The sequence below is a fragment of the Corvus moneduloides genome, chromosome 6 (genome assembly GCF_009650955.1).
Source record: "Corvus moneduloides isolate bCorMon1 chromosome 6, bCorMon1.pri, whole genome shotgun sequence".
Classification (NCBI taxonomy): domain Eukaryota; kingdom Metazoa; phylum Chordata; class Aves; order Passeriformes; family Corvidae; genus Corvus; species Corvus moneduloides.
Window position 1 is genome coordinate 23999387 of NC_045481.1, and position 17489 is coordinate 24016875.

The 17489-nt window shown below is 42.9% G+C and overlaps 2 protein-coding genes across 6 annotated transcripts in view; one reads left to right on the forward strand and one right to left on the reverse strand.

Moving 5' to 3' along the window:
- ENTPD5 (ectonucleoside triphosphate diphosphohydrolase 5 (inactive)) overlaps positions 1 to 8747 on the forward strand; it is a 23861-nt gene extending 15114 nt beyond the window's left edge. For 3 of the 5 annotated variants that reach the window (XM_032113407.1, XM_032113405.1, XM_032113406.1), the window contains exons 10-15: positions 168 to 229; positions 1614 to 1715; positions 2565 to 2705; positions 3043 to 3099; positions 4602 to 4717; positions 4883 to 7654. In XM_032113407.1, the coding sequence (XP_031969298.1) occupies positions 168 to 229; positions 1614 to 1715; positions 2565 to 2705; positions 3043 to 3099; positions 4602 to 4717; positions 4883 to 4969 (565 nt within the window). In that variant the 3' untranslated portion in view covers positions 4970 to 7654. Of the gene's footprint in view, positions 1 to 167; positions 230 to 1613; positions 1716 to 2564; positions 2706 to 3042; positions 3100 to 4601; positions 4718 to 4882; positions 7655 to 8584 lie in introns of those variants that run through there. The other 2 variants (XM_032113409.1, XM_032113408.1) reach the window with 2 other exon arrangements.
- COQ6 (coenzyme Q6, monooxygenase) lies at positions 8174 to 17464 on the reverse strand. The gene is made up of 12 exons (XM_032113404.1): positions 17304 to 17464; positions 15403 to 15537; positions 14650 to 14708; positions 13422 to 13545; positions 12853 to 12983; positions 12383 to 12490; positions 12231 to 12293; positions 11807 to 11914; positions 11225 to 11427; positions 10005 to 10120; positions 9434 to 9600; positions 8174 to 8332 (listed from the first exon to the last, which is right to left on the reverse strand). The coding sequence occupies exons 1-12, from the start codon at positions 17461 to 17463 to the stop codon at positions 8303 to 8305; spliced, it is 1404 nt and encodes a 467-aa protein (XP_031969295.1). The 5' UTR covers position 17464; the 3' UTR covers positions 8174 to 8302.
- Between the last annotated feature and the right edge of the window lie 25 nt (positions 17465 to 17489).

A 17489-nucleotide genomic window follows, 5' to 3' on the forward strand; every position in this document is an offset into this window, starting at 1 on the left:
TGGGGTTGTTCTGGCAAAGGGAACTCTGTTTTAGAGAGGGGAGCCTTGTGGGAAACAGAGGAAGGAAATTTGGTTTGGGTGTTCCAGGACTTAGGAAGAGGGGTATGGGTAAAGCATACCAGATGTGCAGGAATTAAGACTATAATGTCTGTCTTTGATGTTCACAGCTATTTGGGGTTTGGACTAAAAGCTGCAAGACTGGCAACTCTTGGAGCTTTGAATATGGAAGGTATGTTCATATGATAAAACATCCAAGATTTTTGAAGAGATGCTTAGACTTCTTTGTGTCCGCAGCCCATTTCCTGTGTGTCTTCACTTCTGTATCTTGTGCTTTTCTATGTTTCTGATGGTATATATTTGTCTGAAAATAGCTACCACTTGTTAAGGAGTTGTCTTGTGAGACAGCTGCTTTTCCCTATTTTTAAGTTCAGCCAGCAGTGACACCTGAGTGCAAATTCCAGAAATGCACATGTGGGAACATACAAACACCATGGCCAGCCACAAACACAGCTTTACAAGCTTCCACAGAAGCATAAAACAGCATGAATAGATCCTTTTCCTGAGGGTTGCTGCTTAGGCCGAACCCTCTTCGTAGGCCCCTCTGGGATCTGCCTGGCCTGTGGTGTTCCCCAGAGCTGTTGTGTGCACCACCTAGTCTAGATGGAAGCCCACAAGCACATCACATGCTCTCGCTCACTAACCTGAGTGCATACTCACATTCCTGAGTCTTTCCAGTCTCTCACCCAGAGCTTGGGCCTTTTGTCTAGTCTGGCCAGAACATGGGGTCTTTCCACCTTCTGGATTCTTACTTGACAGCTAGCTGGACTTGTGATAATTACTGGAGTGTACTCAAATCAAAAATAGTTGGGAATAGTGATTAAGAAGAAGATAGGACAGACTGCAGTGATTGGTCACGAGGCTCACACAGAAAAGCACACTGACCAGCTGCCTGCATACTTGTGCTTGTCTTCTTTTATAGACCCCTCTGGTTTGCCATACTTGCACTTCACTGATCCCTTGATTCCCCCCTTTCCCAGCCTTTGAGCCTTTCCCTAACCATCACATGGTAAATTTTGCTGTCCCACAGTCTGCCTCAAGCATTCTGTTAGAAGTTTGCTTTTTATGTGAGACCTGTGTGTGGCAATAAGCATGTTCTCAGTTACAGTATTTCTGGTCGAACCCTTCAAAGGTACATTCCGTGGATCCTGTAGTGGCCATTGATCTCCGCCTTAGGAGTTCGTCTTCATTGCTCAGTTGCTGTTTGTCTTGGTTATCTGCTGTCATTAGGATTCGTGTATCTGTGTTTATTACCTAATTTCTTGTCTTCTGGGGGGGAAGAACCATTATCCAGATATCCTTGTATCATTTATCTCATTAAGAAATGACAAGGCCAGCTGCTCTGCTGTTTGCAGGACAAAACGGACACAGCTTTTCCAGACTTGAGACAGGTCCTTAATTCGTAATCAGTTAGTGCCACATCCATCAGTTCAGATTTTTGTACTTTTTCTTAAAGACTTTTTATTAAAGATCTTTCAACCTTTTCTGATTCTGCATATTGATCAATATCTGTGTTAAATTCTGTGCGTTCTGACTCTTCTCTGCTCTCATTCCAGTTGTGGATGGACAAATGTTCCACAGTTCTTGTTTGCCGAGGCAGTTGGAGGCAGAGTGGCACTTTGGGGGAGTGAAATACCGGTATGGTGGCAACAAAGAAGGTAAATTGAGGAGACTTGTTTCTTTTACAATAAGTCTTATCTCCAGAATCTGAGTTTTTCCTTGTCAAATATTTCACCAGTTAATTGATGATGATTGGGATACGAAGGATACCTGCCCACTTGTAGAGGTTGACTTCTGAGAAATCCAAATTAAAATTTGAAGCTGTAAGAGTAGCTGACCTGTACCCTGTCCTCTGACTGTGAGCTCTTACTACAAGTTATACCTTTTATAGGAAATGTTAAGAATTACTTGTGCAAATAAGGCCGGTTTTTCTCAAGCTTTGAGCAAAGTGCACAAATTCTGTCTGTGTTAGGGTACAAACATTTCGGCCTACCAGTTAATCTCACTTGTGGAACTATTTCTTAAGAGTCTCTAATAATAATAAGTCTGTAATGCTGCATAGAGAGGGTGAGTCTGCTACCATCATAGGCTTGAACAGATCAGGGAACATGAGAGCTGAGTTGCAGATTTGGTGTGTGTGGAGTGGGTTGGTAAAATTACTGTGTGATGGGGAGGGAAAGCAAGGTTTTACCTAACAGGTGGCAGCAAATGTAGAAGATTCTGCTGACTACAGAACACGTCAATGGGAATTTTGTCTGATATGGAAGTAGTTTGCGTGGTGTTTCTTTCAGACACAGCAGTGATCTGCTCTAACCAGTTCTATTTGATGATGGTGTTCTAGAGTCCTTGCCTGCGTGCAGGTGCCATGTTGGATTGCAGAAGGGATATCTAAGCTCTCCTTCTGATGCTTTAATCTCTGCTTCTTTCATTTTTCCTCCTGTTGCCACTATTTCTTCCATCTCATGCATATGCTCTTTGGCTCACCCCATCTGTGTTTTTCCTGACAGGAGAAACAGGATTCAAGCCTTGCTACTTAGAAGTACTCAAGGTTGTCAAAGGGAAACTTCACCAACCAGATGAGATTCGTGGAAGTTCCTTCTATGCTTTCTCCTATTACTATGATCGAGCAGCTGACACGAACCTAATCGGTAAATTTGGGATAATCTACTATGTGTCAACCAGAAGGCAGACAGAGGAACCCTGGAGGCTGGAACCATGGAGAGGAGAGGAAAGGAATGTTATTGAGAAAGAGGAGATACACAAAATGCCTCAAGGGAATGACATTTATCTGTCACTACAGTTTGGTGTTCAGAGTTCAGCACATGAAACATGCTCAGGGCTTCAGTTACGCCTGCAGCTCTGACTTCTGTTCCAAAGAGGTCTCACTCCTAGTGCAGCATCACTGAGTTGCACTCTAGGGTCCACTGAGATAAAGAACTCAGATGCTATCAGGTCTATGACGACGTTTTCTCACATCTTTTTCAGATTATGAACAAGGAGGTGTTTTGGAAGTGAGAGATTTTGAAAGAAAAGCCAAAGAAGGTAATTGTCATGATTTGGGAAACCGGTTTGGACAAGAAATAACAGAAATATGAATGTGTAGGCAGTATATAATGTGAGTTTGACTGGGAAGAAAAGCAAATTTATTTAATCTTTATTTTGCTTACACCTGTCATGTTGCTTTTATTAGTCAAAACCTCTAACTGATGCAGAAGACAATACTGATAGAGCAGTGAGGGGTTGGTGGCTTTACAGCTCTGTTGAGGAGAAGGAGATAGTTTGTGTCAGTACAAAAGAAAGTGAATTTGCTGTATCAAGAGCTCCTTCTGTCAAACTGCAGCTCTCTGAGTCTAAGAGAGCGCTGACTTCTGTAAGTCTGTCACCTTAAATCCTATTTAATCTCTAACAAAATGGAGGGAGAGAGTAAAGGATTTTTAAGTCAGACGGCCTCTTCTGCTTTCCTTTACCTCCCTGTCTTTTTTCCTGAATGCTTGTTCTGGTTTTGTACGTCCTGTGGATAAAGAGCTCCCATCTTGCCTGGCTACTGATGTCTAAAAGCAAGTTACCTCTGAACTGTGATCATTCTTGTGAGAATTAGTAGACGTTATTTTTCAGCAGAAGATACTTAATTATGTAGTTCAGGACTGACTTTTTTTTCTAAAATAAGATCTAAATTTTAATGATTTTTCAGTTAAATTTAATCTCCCTGGAAACTTGGATGATTTTGAATAGGGGGATTAGGCTCTAAAGTTTGAGTGTGGGTTGGTTGTTATTTTTTCCCTGGATAGAAAGAGATTTTATTTCCAAAGTCATGGCTAAGACGTTACCTAACATTATCAAACCACTTACTTAGCTTTCAGGAGCATCAGGAGATCAATTCTGTGATCCTGAATTAATTCTTCTCTACCTCCTTTCAATAGTAGAAGCATGCTGCTCATCTTTTCTTAGAAGGAAGTGAACTCCGCTCTTGCTGCCGGTAGAACAGGGCAGTAACAGTAGGTCTAGAAAATGATGCTTAGTGTAAATACATTTCCCAGTCACTGTCACCCTGACTATGGAACCTTGATTAGCTGCAGCAAGGGAGCGGTTGGTTGGGCAATGGCTTCTTCCATTTCCTTGGATATGTGTGGTTGGAGAAAATAAAGTAAACTGCCATCCTAGAAGGTGGAATCCATTGCTGGAGCCATCCATGGAGAATAGATGAGGAAAACAAGTGATGCTATGTTCCCGAAAAATAAGTAGCCTACCAACACCCTGCTAGTTATCAGTTGAGCAGAGGTTCTTCAAAAGAGCTGTGTGGATTATGTTACTGTAATAAGAGATGTACTTATGATGGAGTCAAGAGAAACTGGATGTACTATATGGTTTATTCTCCAACATTGTAGAACAGCTCTGTAGCATGTACCACGTGTCATATATACCCACTAATAGAAGAGGGTGGCTTGTTTTAGTAAGCTTTGGCTTGAGTTCAGTTCAAATGTACAATGTGGATTAAAGCTCTTATTTTGCTGAGATCCCCTTTTTTTTCTTTTGTCCTTTTCTAGTCTGTGATAACATGGAGAGGTACAACTCAGCCAGTCCTTTCCTCTGCATGGATCTCACTTACATCACTGCTTTATTAAAGGAAGGTTTTGGATTTAGGGACAACACAGTCTTACAGGTGAGCAAAAGCAGTTAAATCCCTGTCAATCAACATGCAGTAGTTCATTTTTCTGGCTAATTATCTACTGAATCTTTCCAGATTTGTAACATGTGGTTGCTGTCATTCGTGCAACATACAAATCTAGAGAACTGTCAGGAACAACTTGTTTTTCTTCCTTTATAGTTGACAAAAAAAGTAAACAACATAGAGACAAGCTGGACTTTGGGTGCTACTTTTTACCTGCTGCAGTCTCTGGGGATGACCTATTGACCTGTGATGCTGCTGTGGACTTCAGCATGTCTGAAAGGGTGAGAAAGTAAATTGCAGTCTCCGGGTATGTTGTTCAGCTGGGACTGGTCACAGAGCAGAACATGGACCAAAGATACACGACTGATCTTTATCCCGGATTGGCATTTTGCCTAATGAGAGTTGCCACAGTATGATTTATAACTGTGATTGCCATAAATGATCCAGAATCTGCCTTAAGAAAGTCAAAAGGTCTAAACTCCAGCAGAGGATACGCAAGGGGCTCAAAACCAGCTTTCACCAGCAAGTTTGTTAGAAGCACAGAGTTCCTGGATGTGGTGGCAGACTACAGACACGTGACTCCCCTACCCCCTTCTATTTAAACATACGTAACTTAAGTTTGCTTGTGAGATGTTAAATACAAAAATTAAAAATAGCATCAACAGTCATTCATAGAAAAGTGAACAACTCTGGCTGCTGCCAACCTCAGTGTTCCAAGAATCCAGATGCTAGCTTAGCTGATACATGGCACAAATATTCCAGTGTTTCAAGAAAGGCCTGCTATAAGTACACTTTGGACATGATTTTGGGAAAGGTGTTGGCTAAAACATAGTAATTTACCAAGCCTTTTTTTTTTTAGGCAGTAGTCATTTCCTAAGCAGAATGTGTGCCTGACTGTGTTTCAGCTTTGCTGCCCTTCACAAGTCTGTGCAGCTACACTGTACATCCAACTACGACTTGATAAATTTATTCATTTAGCATGTAGTCATAACACATAGCTGTGCTGGCACAACGAGGCAGCAGTGCCAGCTACTGAAACTCAACTGCCAGAAGATGTGCTTGTCACATTCCACCCACAAGGGGATTGCAGTCAGATGAAATGGCTGATCTGACAGCTCACTTTGCTTTGAGAGCCAGTTCTGTTTCTCTGCTCTCAGCAAGGCACTCCACAGTCTTCTTCCCTCTGCTGCTGGTGCTCCTCAGGTTCTTGGGTGAACTGATTCAGGACACCAAACTTGAGGTGGTGCTCACTCAAAAGTCTAGTGCTATCCCAAGGGAAGCAGGCACAGCACAGCACAGCGAGACCTGCTGGGCCATCGAGCTGTCCAAGCACCACAGCCCATTTTGTTGGAGTGAGCTCTAAGGTGTGATTTCCCATTTGAAACCCATCCATTGCCCTAAGTAAGAACAGCTGTAGAGACTTTTTCCACCCCATGAAGTAATTGGCAGCTTGCTACTGTCGTCTCTTCCCCAAGGAATGTATAAGGTACAGGTGAATTTACCCATCACAACAAAGAGGTATTACTCGTGTGACTAACAGAAACTTTAATCCACTGATCTCTTGAGATGAATGCTTTCCTGTTGGGCAGTTGCAGTTACCTGTTTGCTCTAAAACACCCTTCCTGCTTCTGTCAAACCAAAGACTACCCTCACACTCCCTTCTCTGCAAACTGGATTTGAAAATAATTGGTAATTCCCAGCAAGGGGAGGAAGTAGTGCACTCATGTCTTCAATGGTCTTGCCAAACAGTTTGGAGACTTAGAAATCTGCCTGTGAACATTAGTCCTTTTCTTCTAGTTAGCAGTGCAAGTTTTCCTGTGGCTGATTAAGCTACCCCTTCTCATATCTCAGGTTTTACAGCACAAGGGTGCAAGGCATGCTTTTGGTCTGCAGAACAAGGTGACTGCAAGTGCATTTCATTTTGTCTTCAGTGAACACTTTTGTATTCTCAAAAAACATGAAGTAGGATGCAGTGGTTACTGGCCAGGCTGCATTATCCTGAGAACGAGCTAATTTAATAATCCAAAAGTCATCTTTCAGTCTGAGCCAGTGCTATGACAAACTCCTGGATCTTGAGGCTAAGAGCTGTCAGCAGTGAGGCTGTGTTTTGAAGAGGAAGGGTAGGTGGGATGCTCTACCTAAGGGAGAAGCAGCAGCATTATCTGCCCCCCTGAACACACACTAACCCTGAGGAGTGCTCGAGAGCTGGGTTTTGTCTGAAGCAAGGAGGGGCTAGAAGGGTACCATGCAGAGGAAGATGTTTTTTCTGCATTCTTTTCCTCAGACTCTGGTACTACAAATGCTAGGGGGGAGCATCTGCTTCCCAATACCAAAGTTGAATTTAATCTGAATGCTCAGGGCCTTCATTTGTCAGTGGCACAATTCATTAACTGAAGCAAAACTGCTGCTATTACTGGCATGATCCTTCAGTTATGGGAGAAACAAAAACTCTGTTAAAAAGTTAAGTTTTGCAAGAAATTGCAGAATTGAGCCCCTGCTGTTTACATCTGAACTACCCAAGTGGGTGGGGGGATCTGGACAACCCAGTCAAGTCCTCACGCTTACCCTAGTGCAATGAGATTATTTATTAGCTAAAGTAAAGAGTAAGCAGCCTTTTAAGAGAAGAGCTCTACTTGCTGTCCTGATTTTTATCTCTTCCTTTGTAATGTCTTTTAGCCAGCCACTAACAGGAACTGCCTAATATGAGTGACTACAGAAGCACAAGTCATGGCTTTCAGTTCAGAACTCATTCTTTCTGATGTTAATTTCTGATACTGGTCAACCATATGTGTAAATCTGACCCATGGACAGTGCTTTAATTTTGTGAGTGGCAAGTGTCTAATGCGAGAAAGGCTGGTGTTTGGAACCTAAGACAGAATATCTTGAATTGTCTATTTTAGTAATTAAAGCATTTTTAACAATATTCAAGATGTTGTGGTATTGTTTTCTTTCTCAGATATTATTGTTGCCTTGTATCTTTTCCAAGGAGCCTTTAAGACTAGCCAGTTCCACGAGAAACACCATTATTAAATAAAGCACCAAGAGAAAGGCAGGGAAGAGGGTGAAAGAATGAGGGACAGTTTTAAAATATATCTGTCACAATGAGTTGTCTCCCTCTGCTGCAAACTACCCCTCCTATCTGAGCTGAGGTGTTCAGCTGAGCTGAACCAAGGAGTGACTTTACAGCTCTAGAAATCACATCAGAAGAAACTGAAAGTAATTGAGCACCAAAAGCTGTTAAAAATTAACCAGTAGTCGGCAAAATTCAGCACTGTGTTTGCCACAAGACAGACAGCTGTTTCCACCTCAGTCTTCCATTCAGGAGGCCCAAATTAAAAGCACATTGTACATTCAGTTCTGTGTCTGAAGACATCGTGGTACTATGGAAAGAAACCCTAAATCCTCTTGAGGAGGGCAGATGAGACGGCTTTTGCATAAACCAGTGGATGAGGTAATACACAGCTCAATCCCTCCGTTTTATTGCAAATTAAAATAACAATTCAAAGGTTCAAGTTAGTCACAGCCCTTTTAAGGGCAATGCATTCACAGGCAAGCTGCTGACAGACTGACAATGGATCACTTGCTGGCAAAAGCCATGATTTGCTCCTGAAAGAGAAGAAAAAGAGAAGTAATTCATAAGCATGTGTTCTAGAAAGAAGCTTTAGGTACCTTCCCTTTTATATAAATGAACAACAGTTCTTGGCCAGTCTTTCTAGCCACGTGCAGAGAACCTCTCCCTCTGTCCTAGCAAAATTAACAAAATTGTAGCATTCCTTTCCTTCCCGATTAGCACAAAACTGGTGTTACCAACAGGTTCTGTGCTCAGAAAAGAGATCTTTGTTTTTTTCTTTTAAACAGAGAAAGAGGAAAAAAAATTCTGAGCACTGAAGCCCCAGCATAGTCTTCCTTAATGAAGACACTGTGCCGTAGGAATGTACTGATTCTCAACTCAGGAAGTGTCTCAACTGTGACCATAACACAAAGGAAACAGGGCACCTGTGTTTAATATGAAGAATAAATGAAAAAAAATTAATATCCAGAAATGAGAATCTAATGTGGTGGTGCTTGGGAGCTTTGAGAGCAGAGGACTTAAGGAACCTCACAAAAATGCAGCAACTAGGTCAAGAGGGTGAGGAGTTTAGGCAGATAAACACAGACCCTCTGTTTGCAGTGTAAGACAAAAGCTCCTCACCACTGTCTTCCTCAGGTAATTTCCATCTTAGAGACTTGAAATTCTGCCATGAGGGAACAATTCACAAGGCAAAACAGCACAGGAACAGGTAAGCGTGGGCTGCACACTGCATCTGTGAAGCCACCCAATGTCTTAGTGAAGAGGTGTCTTCATAGGGCTGTTTTTTCTGTGCATTGCTGGACTACTATTCAAGGTTTGACATTTTAATTCCATAGCAAAATAAAGCCAAAGACTTCTGATGACCTCTAACTCCTAATTACTGATACAGAGTATAAGACACTGAGATCCTTTGTGTTCCCTTGTGCTGCAGGAAAAAAAAACCAGTCACTACTGAGCCATCAGTTATTTAGGAACTCCTCAGACCCATTCAGGACACAAACCCCCCAGTTTAAACAAGTAGTATATAAACAAAAAATGTTTCATTTAAAACAAACAAACAAATCTTTACATTTTGTGCATATTTCACAAATAGTTTTGGACAATTCCTACAGCCCTTACTGAAGTGAGATCCTTACTTTGACAGGAGGCAGGGCATTTGTTGCTTGTAATCCCCATGTCCTCAGCAACACCAGAGGAGCCAGTGTGGTGGAGTAAAGCCTTTTTAGCACATCAGTAGCAGCTATCAAGGAGACATTATGCCTCTGACGTTCTGTTTCAAACTTGAGGAGGTGTTTTAAGGAGCCTGGAAGAGATAATTGAATGCTTCTATTACACTTGCCACAAACAACTGTGCATCTTATCTATAGAGCAGTTTCCTCTGGCAACTGAAAGAGAACAAAGAAATGGTCCATCTCAATAAAGACCTCCTTCCACCAGCTAGTGCTCTTCATCTCACCATGTCTTTAATTGCCATCCTGCAGAGCTTTATTTTTTTTAAAGCGGCTTTAAGATTTGTGGGATGGAAACTGCATCCAAGAACCTTAAACTGCTCCACAGCCAGTGGACATCAGAACAGCTTTGCTTCAACAAAGCTTTCAAACACAAGACAGCAGCATGCTTAACCAGAGGTACTGCTTGTCCTGGTGGAGCAGCGAAGGCCTGTAAGACTAATCCTCTTACTGCCACTGTGTTGTCTTGGAGCCTTACCCAGGTCGCTCCCATTGAAGGCTGCTGCACTGAGGTGATGAGCTAAACACGCAATATCACCAAAACCCAGGTTTACTCCTTGTCCTGCAAGTGGGTGGACTCTGTGTGCTGCATCCCTGGAGCAAGAGAAGACAGAAACTTATTTCCCTTGAAGAAAGCCACAATGGCTGACAAACCCCAGAAGGGGGGTAGCACTCCTCACCTCTTTGCAATGAACCACCTTAGAGCAGCATATGTGCTTTATCCAGTACCTCCATGCATGCTATGCTGAACTACCTGACTGCCTCTCCAGTTGTAAGAAGCAAGACAAAGGGGAGGTAACAAAAAGCAGGTCTGAAAGGAAAAATTATAAAGAGGTGACTAGCCAAAGTCCTCTCAGATCACGCATGGAACAGGCCTTAATGTTTTTGTAAGTGACCTCAGCACAACAGGAGCTCTGTCAATGGCACATTGCACAAAGTGGACAGACATGAGTGTAAAGGAGAAGTGGGATGTCATTGAATAGAAACAAAATTGGGTTCTTCTATGAACAGATTTACCTGTAAAGCACAAAGACAGACATATTGATATGGGAGTCACAAAGTTAAAGAAATTAAATGAAGTTTTGATATGAAATGCAAGATCATGTACTTTACCAAGCTATAAAGCACAGAGTGCTCCCAAGCATAGAGTGGCTCGCAGGTTGGAAAGATGAAAAGTGCACCACACAGAAGTGTAGCATCCAAGAATTACTAAAAGCTACCACCATACTGCAGCCGGGGCAGAGAAGAAAGTACATGCGACCTTAGACCTAAGAAATGAGGTATTTTCCTATTTGAACAGGCCACCATACAAAAGTCTCTGACATCCCACATGGAATAATTTTTGTCATTTTGTTCAAGAAAGGTGAGTTTAAAACTCAAACTGGTGCATAAAATGGCTTGTACAATGTAAGGAGAGTACAGATCCAGCATGAGATACTGGATTGTTTCACTGGACTGTACAAACCACAAAAGGGAAATAATTATCTTTCAATTTACACAGAAAGCACAGGTAATGGGCAGAAAGCTACTCATACAAAAGAACATGAGGGCACACAGAACAAACTGGACCTGGATAAAGTCAAACTGGAAGAGTATATTATTTCTAACATCTAATTTGTTGACTGGGAGTTGCTATCCTCACGTCATTTCTAACCACATGCCACCCACTCACCCAAGGGCTACTACTGAGGACCTTACCCGATAAGAGCCACACGATGCTGGACATACTCTGTCGCGTGCCCCATTCCAAGAGGGAACATGGCTCGGCTCTCTGGATCGACTTTAGCAACACTTGGGGGCAGCTGACGGACTGCAGTGCCAGAGGGCTTCAGGAGTGAAATGGCAGAACGAAACATGGCCCCAGCAGTGTCAATGAAGTCAGAGTGGTTTATGTTGCTCCACTGAAACAGACAAACAAATCTTTGGAAGTTGACCCAAACTAGACCTATAGAAGAACTCAGCTGAAAAAAAAAAAAAATCTGAGTTCCAAATACTGAATTTTAACCACTTGGACAAAACTATACAGTAAAAAAACCCCCTATCTTCACCATTTTAGGACATACAAATTTCCAACTAGGGATGAGCCTACTCTTCCTACCTTTTGGAAATTTAGGTCATCTTCTGTGACTTTCAGAACTAACCCAATTCAGTCCCAAGGGGTCATCTTTTCTTTGCTAAGTGCCTTTTTAATATAATTCAGACCAGAGGAAGGAACTTCAGAATCCACTTCTCCCATTACTGTTTTTTAAGCCTTTTACCTGCCACGAGGCTGATACTCACAAAGGCAGAGTTGATGCTATCCACAAAGCTTTCCTCATCCATAGCAAGAAGCTCTGATGCATGGTCATGAGATGTAGACCAGACCAGAGAGCTGGCAGTGTCAGACAGCTAGTTTAAGAGAATGTCAAGGGTAAATATCAAGAGAAAAAGAAGCAAAAATGAATATTCAGTGCAAAGACTTCCCCACTGCCCTGCCTCACACCAGTCCCTCTGAAAATTACGGTTCCAGCCCAGCTTGTTACAAGTGGGAAATACCAAGGATAAAGTGAGACAGCAGGAGGGGAAAATGCAATAAATGAAGAGTAAAGGGCAGATGTGCAAATTCTTAAGAGACAGAACCAACACAGAAAGGTGTGGACAGAAGTAAAGTTACTAGACTACAAAAATTTTTTAAAGCATTAAAAAAAATACAGAGTCACCTTACCGGAAGAAGCGCAATTGGCCCGGTGGGAAGGAACCGCTGCCATGCTACATTGTTGTCTGTGGCCTACAGTGGAAAGAAGCAAGTGGACTGCAAGCCAGATCACCCTCTTAGGTTCTGCTGCTTATGGAAGAGTCAGTTTAGCAGAATTTTACCTCAGATAAATGGAGAGTTGCCACCACAGCTGACTGGTCATACTGATGTTCAATGTTCTTAATTTCAGCTTTCTTCCGGACCACAGAATTATGACCATCCGCACCAATCTGTAAAACAGAGATGCAAAGCAACTTCTTCAGCAGCTCCTAGAAAGACTAGGAGCTAGTATTTCACTCTACAAACCTCAGCCTGCATCTATACATTGTCTGTTCATTCAGAAAATAAAATTCCCCAAAAAACAGAAGAGGTGGCCCCTTCTGCTCTTCTCGAACTCAGCAGCATCTCCTTGCACCACATAGAGAGAAGGCTGTGTCCAGTGTCCCACACCCTCTCTGACAGGGTTAGCCACTCACCTCACTCTAGCACTCCACATGGGTGGAGCAGCACCCATGGAATCAGAACCAAATCCAGTGGAAAGGATTTGGGTTAGAGATGACGCCTTATCAACAGAAATAAAGAGCTTAGTTACCAGCAGCTTGGTCTGAAGTCTGCGTCCATCAACTAACTCAACTTGCACCCAAGGGCTTGTGTCACCGCTGTGGGAAGGAAGGGGCCAGGTGTACCCGACTGCTCTGCTCCTGTAGAAAACCTCCACCCGGTCTGATGGGAACACAAAGTACCATGGTCACAGCATGACACAGACAGGAAAAAAGGAAACCGCTACAACAGCCACGGCCATGCATGTCTTAACAGCACCCTTGGAGCTCACCCTACAATTCTCAAGGCACCCGGGAAGAACAGATCTGGACAACCCCTTGTCACTGCCAGGCCTGCTCTGGACAAGGAGCTACAGATCTTTTAATTAAGTCCAATTTTGGAGAGACTGTGTTCTGGAGAACTATATATGCAAGTGCTTTCCTGCTCTGTAGCCTTTGGAAGTCAGATTTCTCCCTCCCTTCCCAATTCCAGAAGCTGCCAATTTCTCAAGAAGTACTTGTTAGATGAATTTCTCCCTCTCAAGACTTAGTACACACAATAGAGGGCAAGTAACTGAAAGCTATCTGCAGGAAGTAAAACATTAAAGAAATTGTCCACTACCTGCTACTGCATCTAACTGTTTTGTGAGAGCAGACATAATGACATCGTTCTCCACTATGTAACCCATGTCATCTAAGTCATCTTTCTCAAAAACGATCATGCCTTCTGAACAAGCATCCCATACCTACAAAGAAAAAATACATTACATGAAACTTTGTGATAAAGAAGTGCTGTTAATTTCAGGGACTTAACAGCAAAAAGACACAGTGATTTAGAAATACAGAACTAGAGGAAACATCCTGTATTACTGTCCATTCCCAGCTACTAAAGTGCATCACATAACTAATTTCATTAAATGATTTAGCTTAAGCTCAAAAAGTAATTCCAAGTCAAGTTTTTTATCCCTACTTTCCTGTTATATAATTGACATATAAAGCTACCCTACAACCTTGCTGTAGGTTAACCCCAGCAGGCAGCTCAGCCCCACGCAACTGCTTCCTTACTCCCCTGCACTGGGATGGGGAAGAAAACTGGAAGGGTGAAAGTACAAAACTCATGGGTTGAGGTAAATGCAGTTTAATAGGAAAATCAAAAGCCACATGTGCAAGCAAAGCAAACCAAGGAATCAATTCACTGCTTCCCAAGGGCAAGCAGGTGTTCAGCCATCTCAGGAGAGCAGGGCCCCATCAAGCACAATGGTTACTTGGAAAGACGAACGCCATCACTCCAAACTTCCCTTCTTTCCTTCTTCTTTTCCTCAGCTTTTATGGCTGAGCATGACATCATATGGGTATGGAATATCAGTCAGGGTCAGCTGTCCAGCTGTGTACCCTCCCAGCTTCTTGTGCACCCCCAGCCTGCTCACTGGCAGGGCAGTGTGAGCAACAGAGACAGCCTTGGCACTGTGTAAGTGCTGCTCAGCAGTAACTAAAACATCCCTGTGTTATCAACACTGATGACAAATCCAAAACACGGCCCCACACAAGCTACTGTGAAGAGAAGTAACTCTATCCCAGCCCAACCAATACATCCTTTACCGTTATTTCCTGGCTAATTCCCATGCCTCAGTATCTACAGCTTCCATTAGGAATCCACCTCTCAGCCTGTAGCATCAAGACCCTGAGGACAGGTATTTCTGACTGCTACCCACAAAAAAGGGACAGGAATGAACGTAAGCATGACCTGCCCTTTACCACAGGAAGAAAAACCTTTGTATCATTGATGTAAGTACTTTTGAGAATTCAGAGTAGACAGACACGTGGTGTATTTGCAGCCCTAAGTCAGGCACCTGCATTCGCCGGAACGGTTTGAATCTCAGGCTGCAGACATGATCCCAGGCGCCACAACCTGAAACAGAAAAAGGACACAAATACATGGAGATACAGGTTCACATGTGACACTGAGACCAAAACAAAACTGAAGCTCGCTCCACACTCTCCTCCACCCTTCCCTGACTATGCTCAGGCTTCGCTTGCACCATCCCTAGACAGGACCAGGTCTGCCTCACAGCTCCAGAATCACATTGTTTTGCTGTTAACATAAGCCAGCAGGAAAGAAACAAGAGCTCTCCATGAACCTCTGACCTAACAGACAACTCTCACTATCCCCTCACTGGGTAATAAAACAGACACAGAAATTACCGGATAGAACATTTCTTTCTCCATAAGGAATCAAGGCTCAAATATCTCTTTAAAATGACAATTAATCCTCATTAATTGAGGACTGAGTTATTGGACTACAAAGCACTAAGCTTCTTTTGTGAATAGAACATTCCAGGTGCTGCAGAGAACACCTTACAACCTTTCACTAGCCTAATGTCACAAATATTTATATAATAACAAATCAGACCAAGATACCAGAACACAGATCCCTGTTATTAAGAGAATTCTGATTTAATAACCACAACTCAGCATGTAGCGACAAAGGCAAATAATTCTATGGAGTTTAGGATGAAGGCAGCACATGGTCAAAAGTGTTTTCGTTTAAAAAAAACCAGCTCAAATATAAATGTTAAAAATGCAAACAACAAAATCATACTTACTGCTTAGGAGGGTTGCTGATCCTGGTGAGATGGAACTGACCCTGTTACTGTAACTATCTGGCATGTAATCATATTCTTTCCTGGGACCAGCCTCCAGCAAAGCAATCTTCTTATCATGGAAGTGGATATCATGCCCTAAAATAACCAAATACAGGCTTTGTTACAATGCTCCTGCCAAAAATCTCAAAAACAAAACACCTGAGTTTTTGTAATAAGACAGAATAAATGCAACACTTAATAAAGAAATACATTTACAATACAGGTTTTGACCAGGCAGGCAAACTTGCATATTTTAAAGCTTTATGACTACAGTCCAGTTACTGCGATGGACAACAGTTAAAGGAAGTTTTGCAGTTAAAGCAAGGATTACATATTTTCCTTTTATATAAAGCTTACATTTTTGTACTAATTTGTGCCATTTTTAAATGAAAATTCATTACTGGAGTATTAACAAATGAAATCTGCAATGTTTACTCCATGCACAGAACACATCTTCCAGAGCCTAAACATAAATTCCCCTTTTAGGAGATCAAAATAAAACTTCTGTGATATGTAGCAATTACATTAATGTTTTCTCTGTCCTTGCATTCTGGCAATGGAATAGCACAGGCAGGTTAGACTTTAAACTTCCAGTTAAAGAGAACTGAAAAAAATGAAGACTCAAGTAAAGTGTAAAACACTGCAGCAGAGCTGGCCATGCTTGCAGCATCCCAGCCACTACAGATGCAGGAGGTACTGAGGGGAGAAGTCATGTCCTTGCAACATCTAGAGTTTACTACTACAGCAGCCCTAAAGACAGCAGTGTTCTGGGCATATTTTCTAGATTATGTGCAGTAATAACCTCATGTCCTGAAAGGTCCCAGACCTGCTTGTCAGCCTTAGGTATCACAGCTGGAAGGGACCCTTACGCTGTCTCAAATGCACTGTGCTCTTGTTTAACAATACAAGCAGAACATAAGTTTGCAAGGTAAACCCTTATATTTGCAAAACACTTATTGCTCAGGATCTTTGATCTTCTGTGCACTATTTTCTTTATGTTTCTCTCACTACTGCACCCTTCTGAATCCATGTTGCAAATAAAGAAGCAGCCAGTACCCTCAGGATCTCTAATGATACAAAGCAAGCAGAAATACATTTTAACTTGGTATTCCAGCGTTTAAAATTCAGGGTTAGAGAATGAAACTTGGGATCAGATTAGAGGGATGGGGCACCTCTCCTACAAGTAAAGGCTGACAGAATTGGGTTTGTTCAGCCTGGAAAAGAGATGGCTTAGGGGTGACTGAATTGTGGCCTTCCAATACCTGAAGGGAGCCCACAAGAAAGACAAAAAGTGACTTTCTTTACAAGATCATGTGGTGACAAGACAAGGGGAGAATGGATTCAAACTGAAAGAGAGTAGGTTTAGATTAGATATTAGGAGGAAGTTCTTTGCTGTGAGGGTGGTGAGACCCTGGAACATGTTGCCTAGAGAAGTTGTAAATGCCGCAACCCTGGACGTGTTCAAGGCCAGGCTGGACTGGACTCAGAGCAACCTGGTCTATGGAAGGTGTTCCTGCACACAGCAGGGGGCTGGAACTAGATGACATTTAAGGTCCCTTCCAACCCATTCTATGATTCTATAATCAGAAAAGCATTTTCAGCTATGGGTGACATTATCCATCAGCTATTTAAGGATGAGCATGTTTGACAGAAACACTACAGTAATGGCTCCATTAACAGCTATGCACACACACGGACAGGGCTAGGCTCATCACTGATTAGCTCACCAAACAACTTTAAGTCAACTTTAGAGCGTCGTCATACGATGACGCAGGATCAAGGAGATCCCACAGCAGGATCCTGGACATTGAGATCCTATACACGGTTATCTCACACTGCGGGCGAGTGGGTCACAGCCTTACCCAGCACGGCGGCCATGGCGCTCCCGACCATGCCCCCGCCCGACACCACCACATCGTAGAGCGGCGGGGCGGAGGGGGCGGAGCTGAGCGGGGCGCGGGGCCCTGCCCGCAGCCGCGCTCCGAGCGGGACCAGCAGCGCCCGCCCGCGCAGCGCCGCCATCGCCGCGGAACTGACGGCGGGCGGAA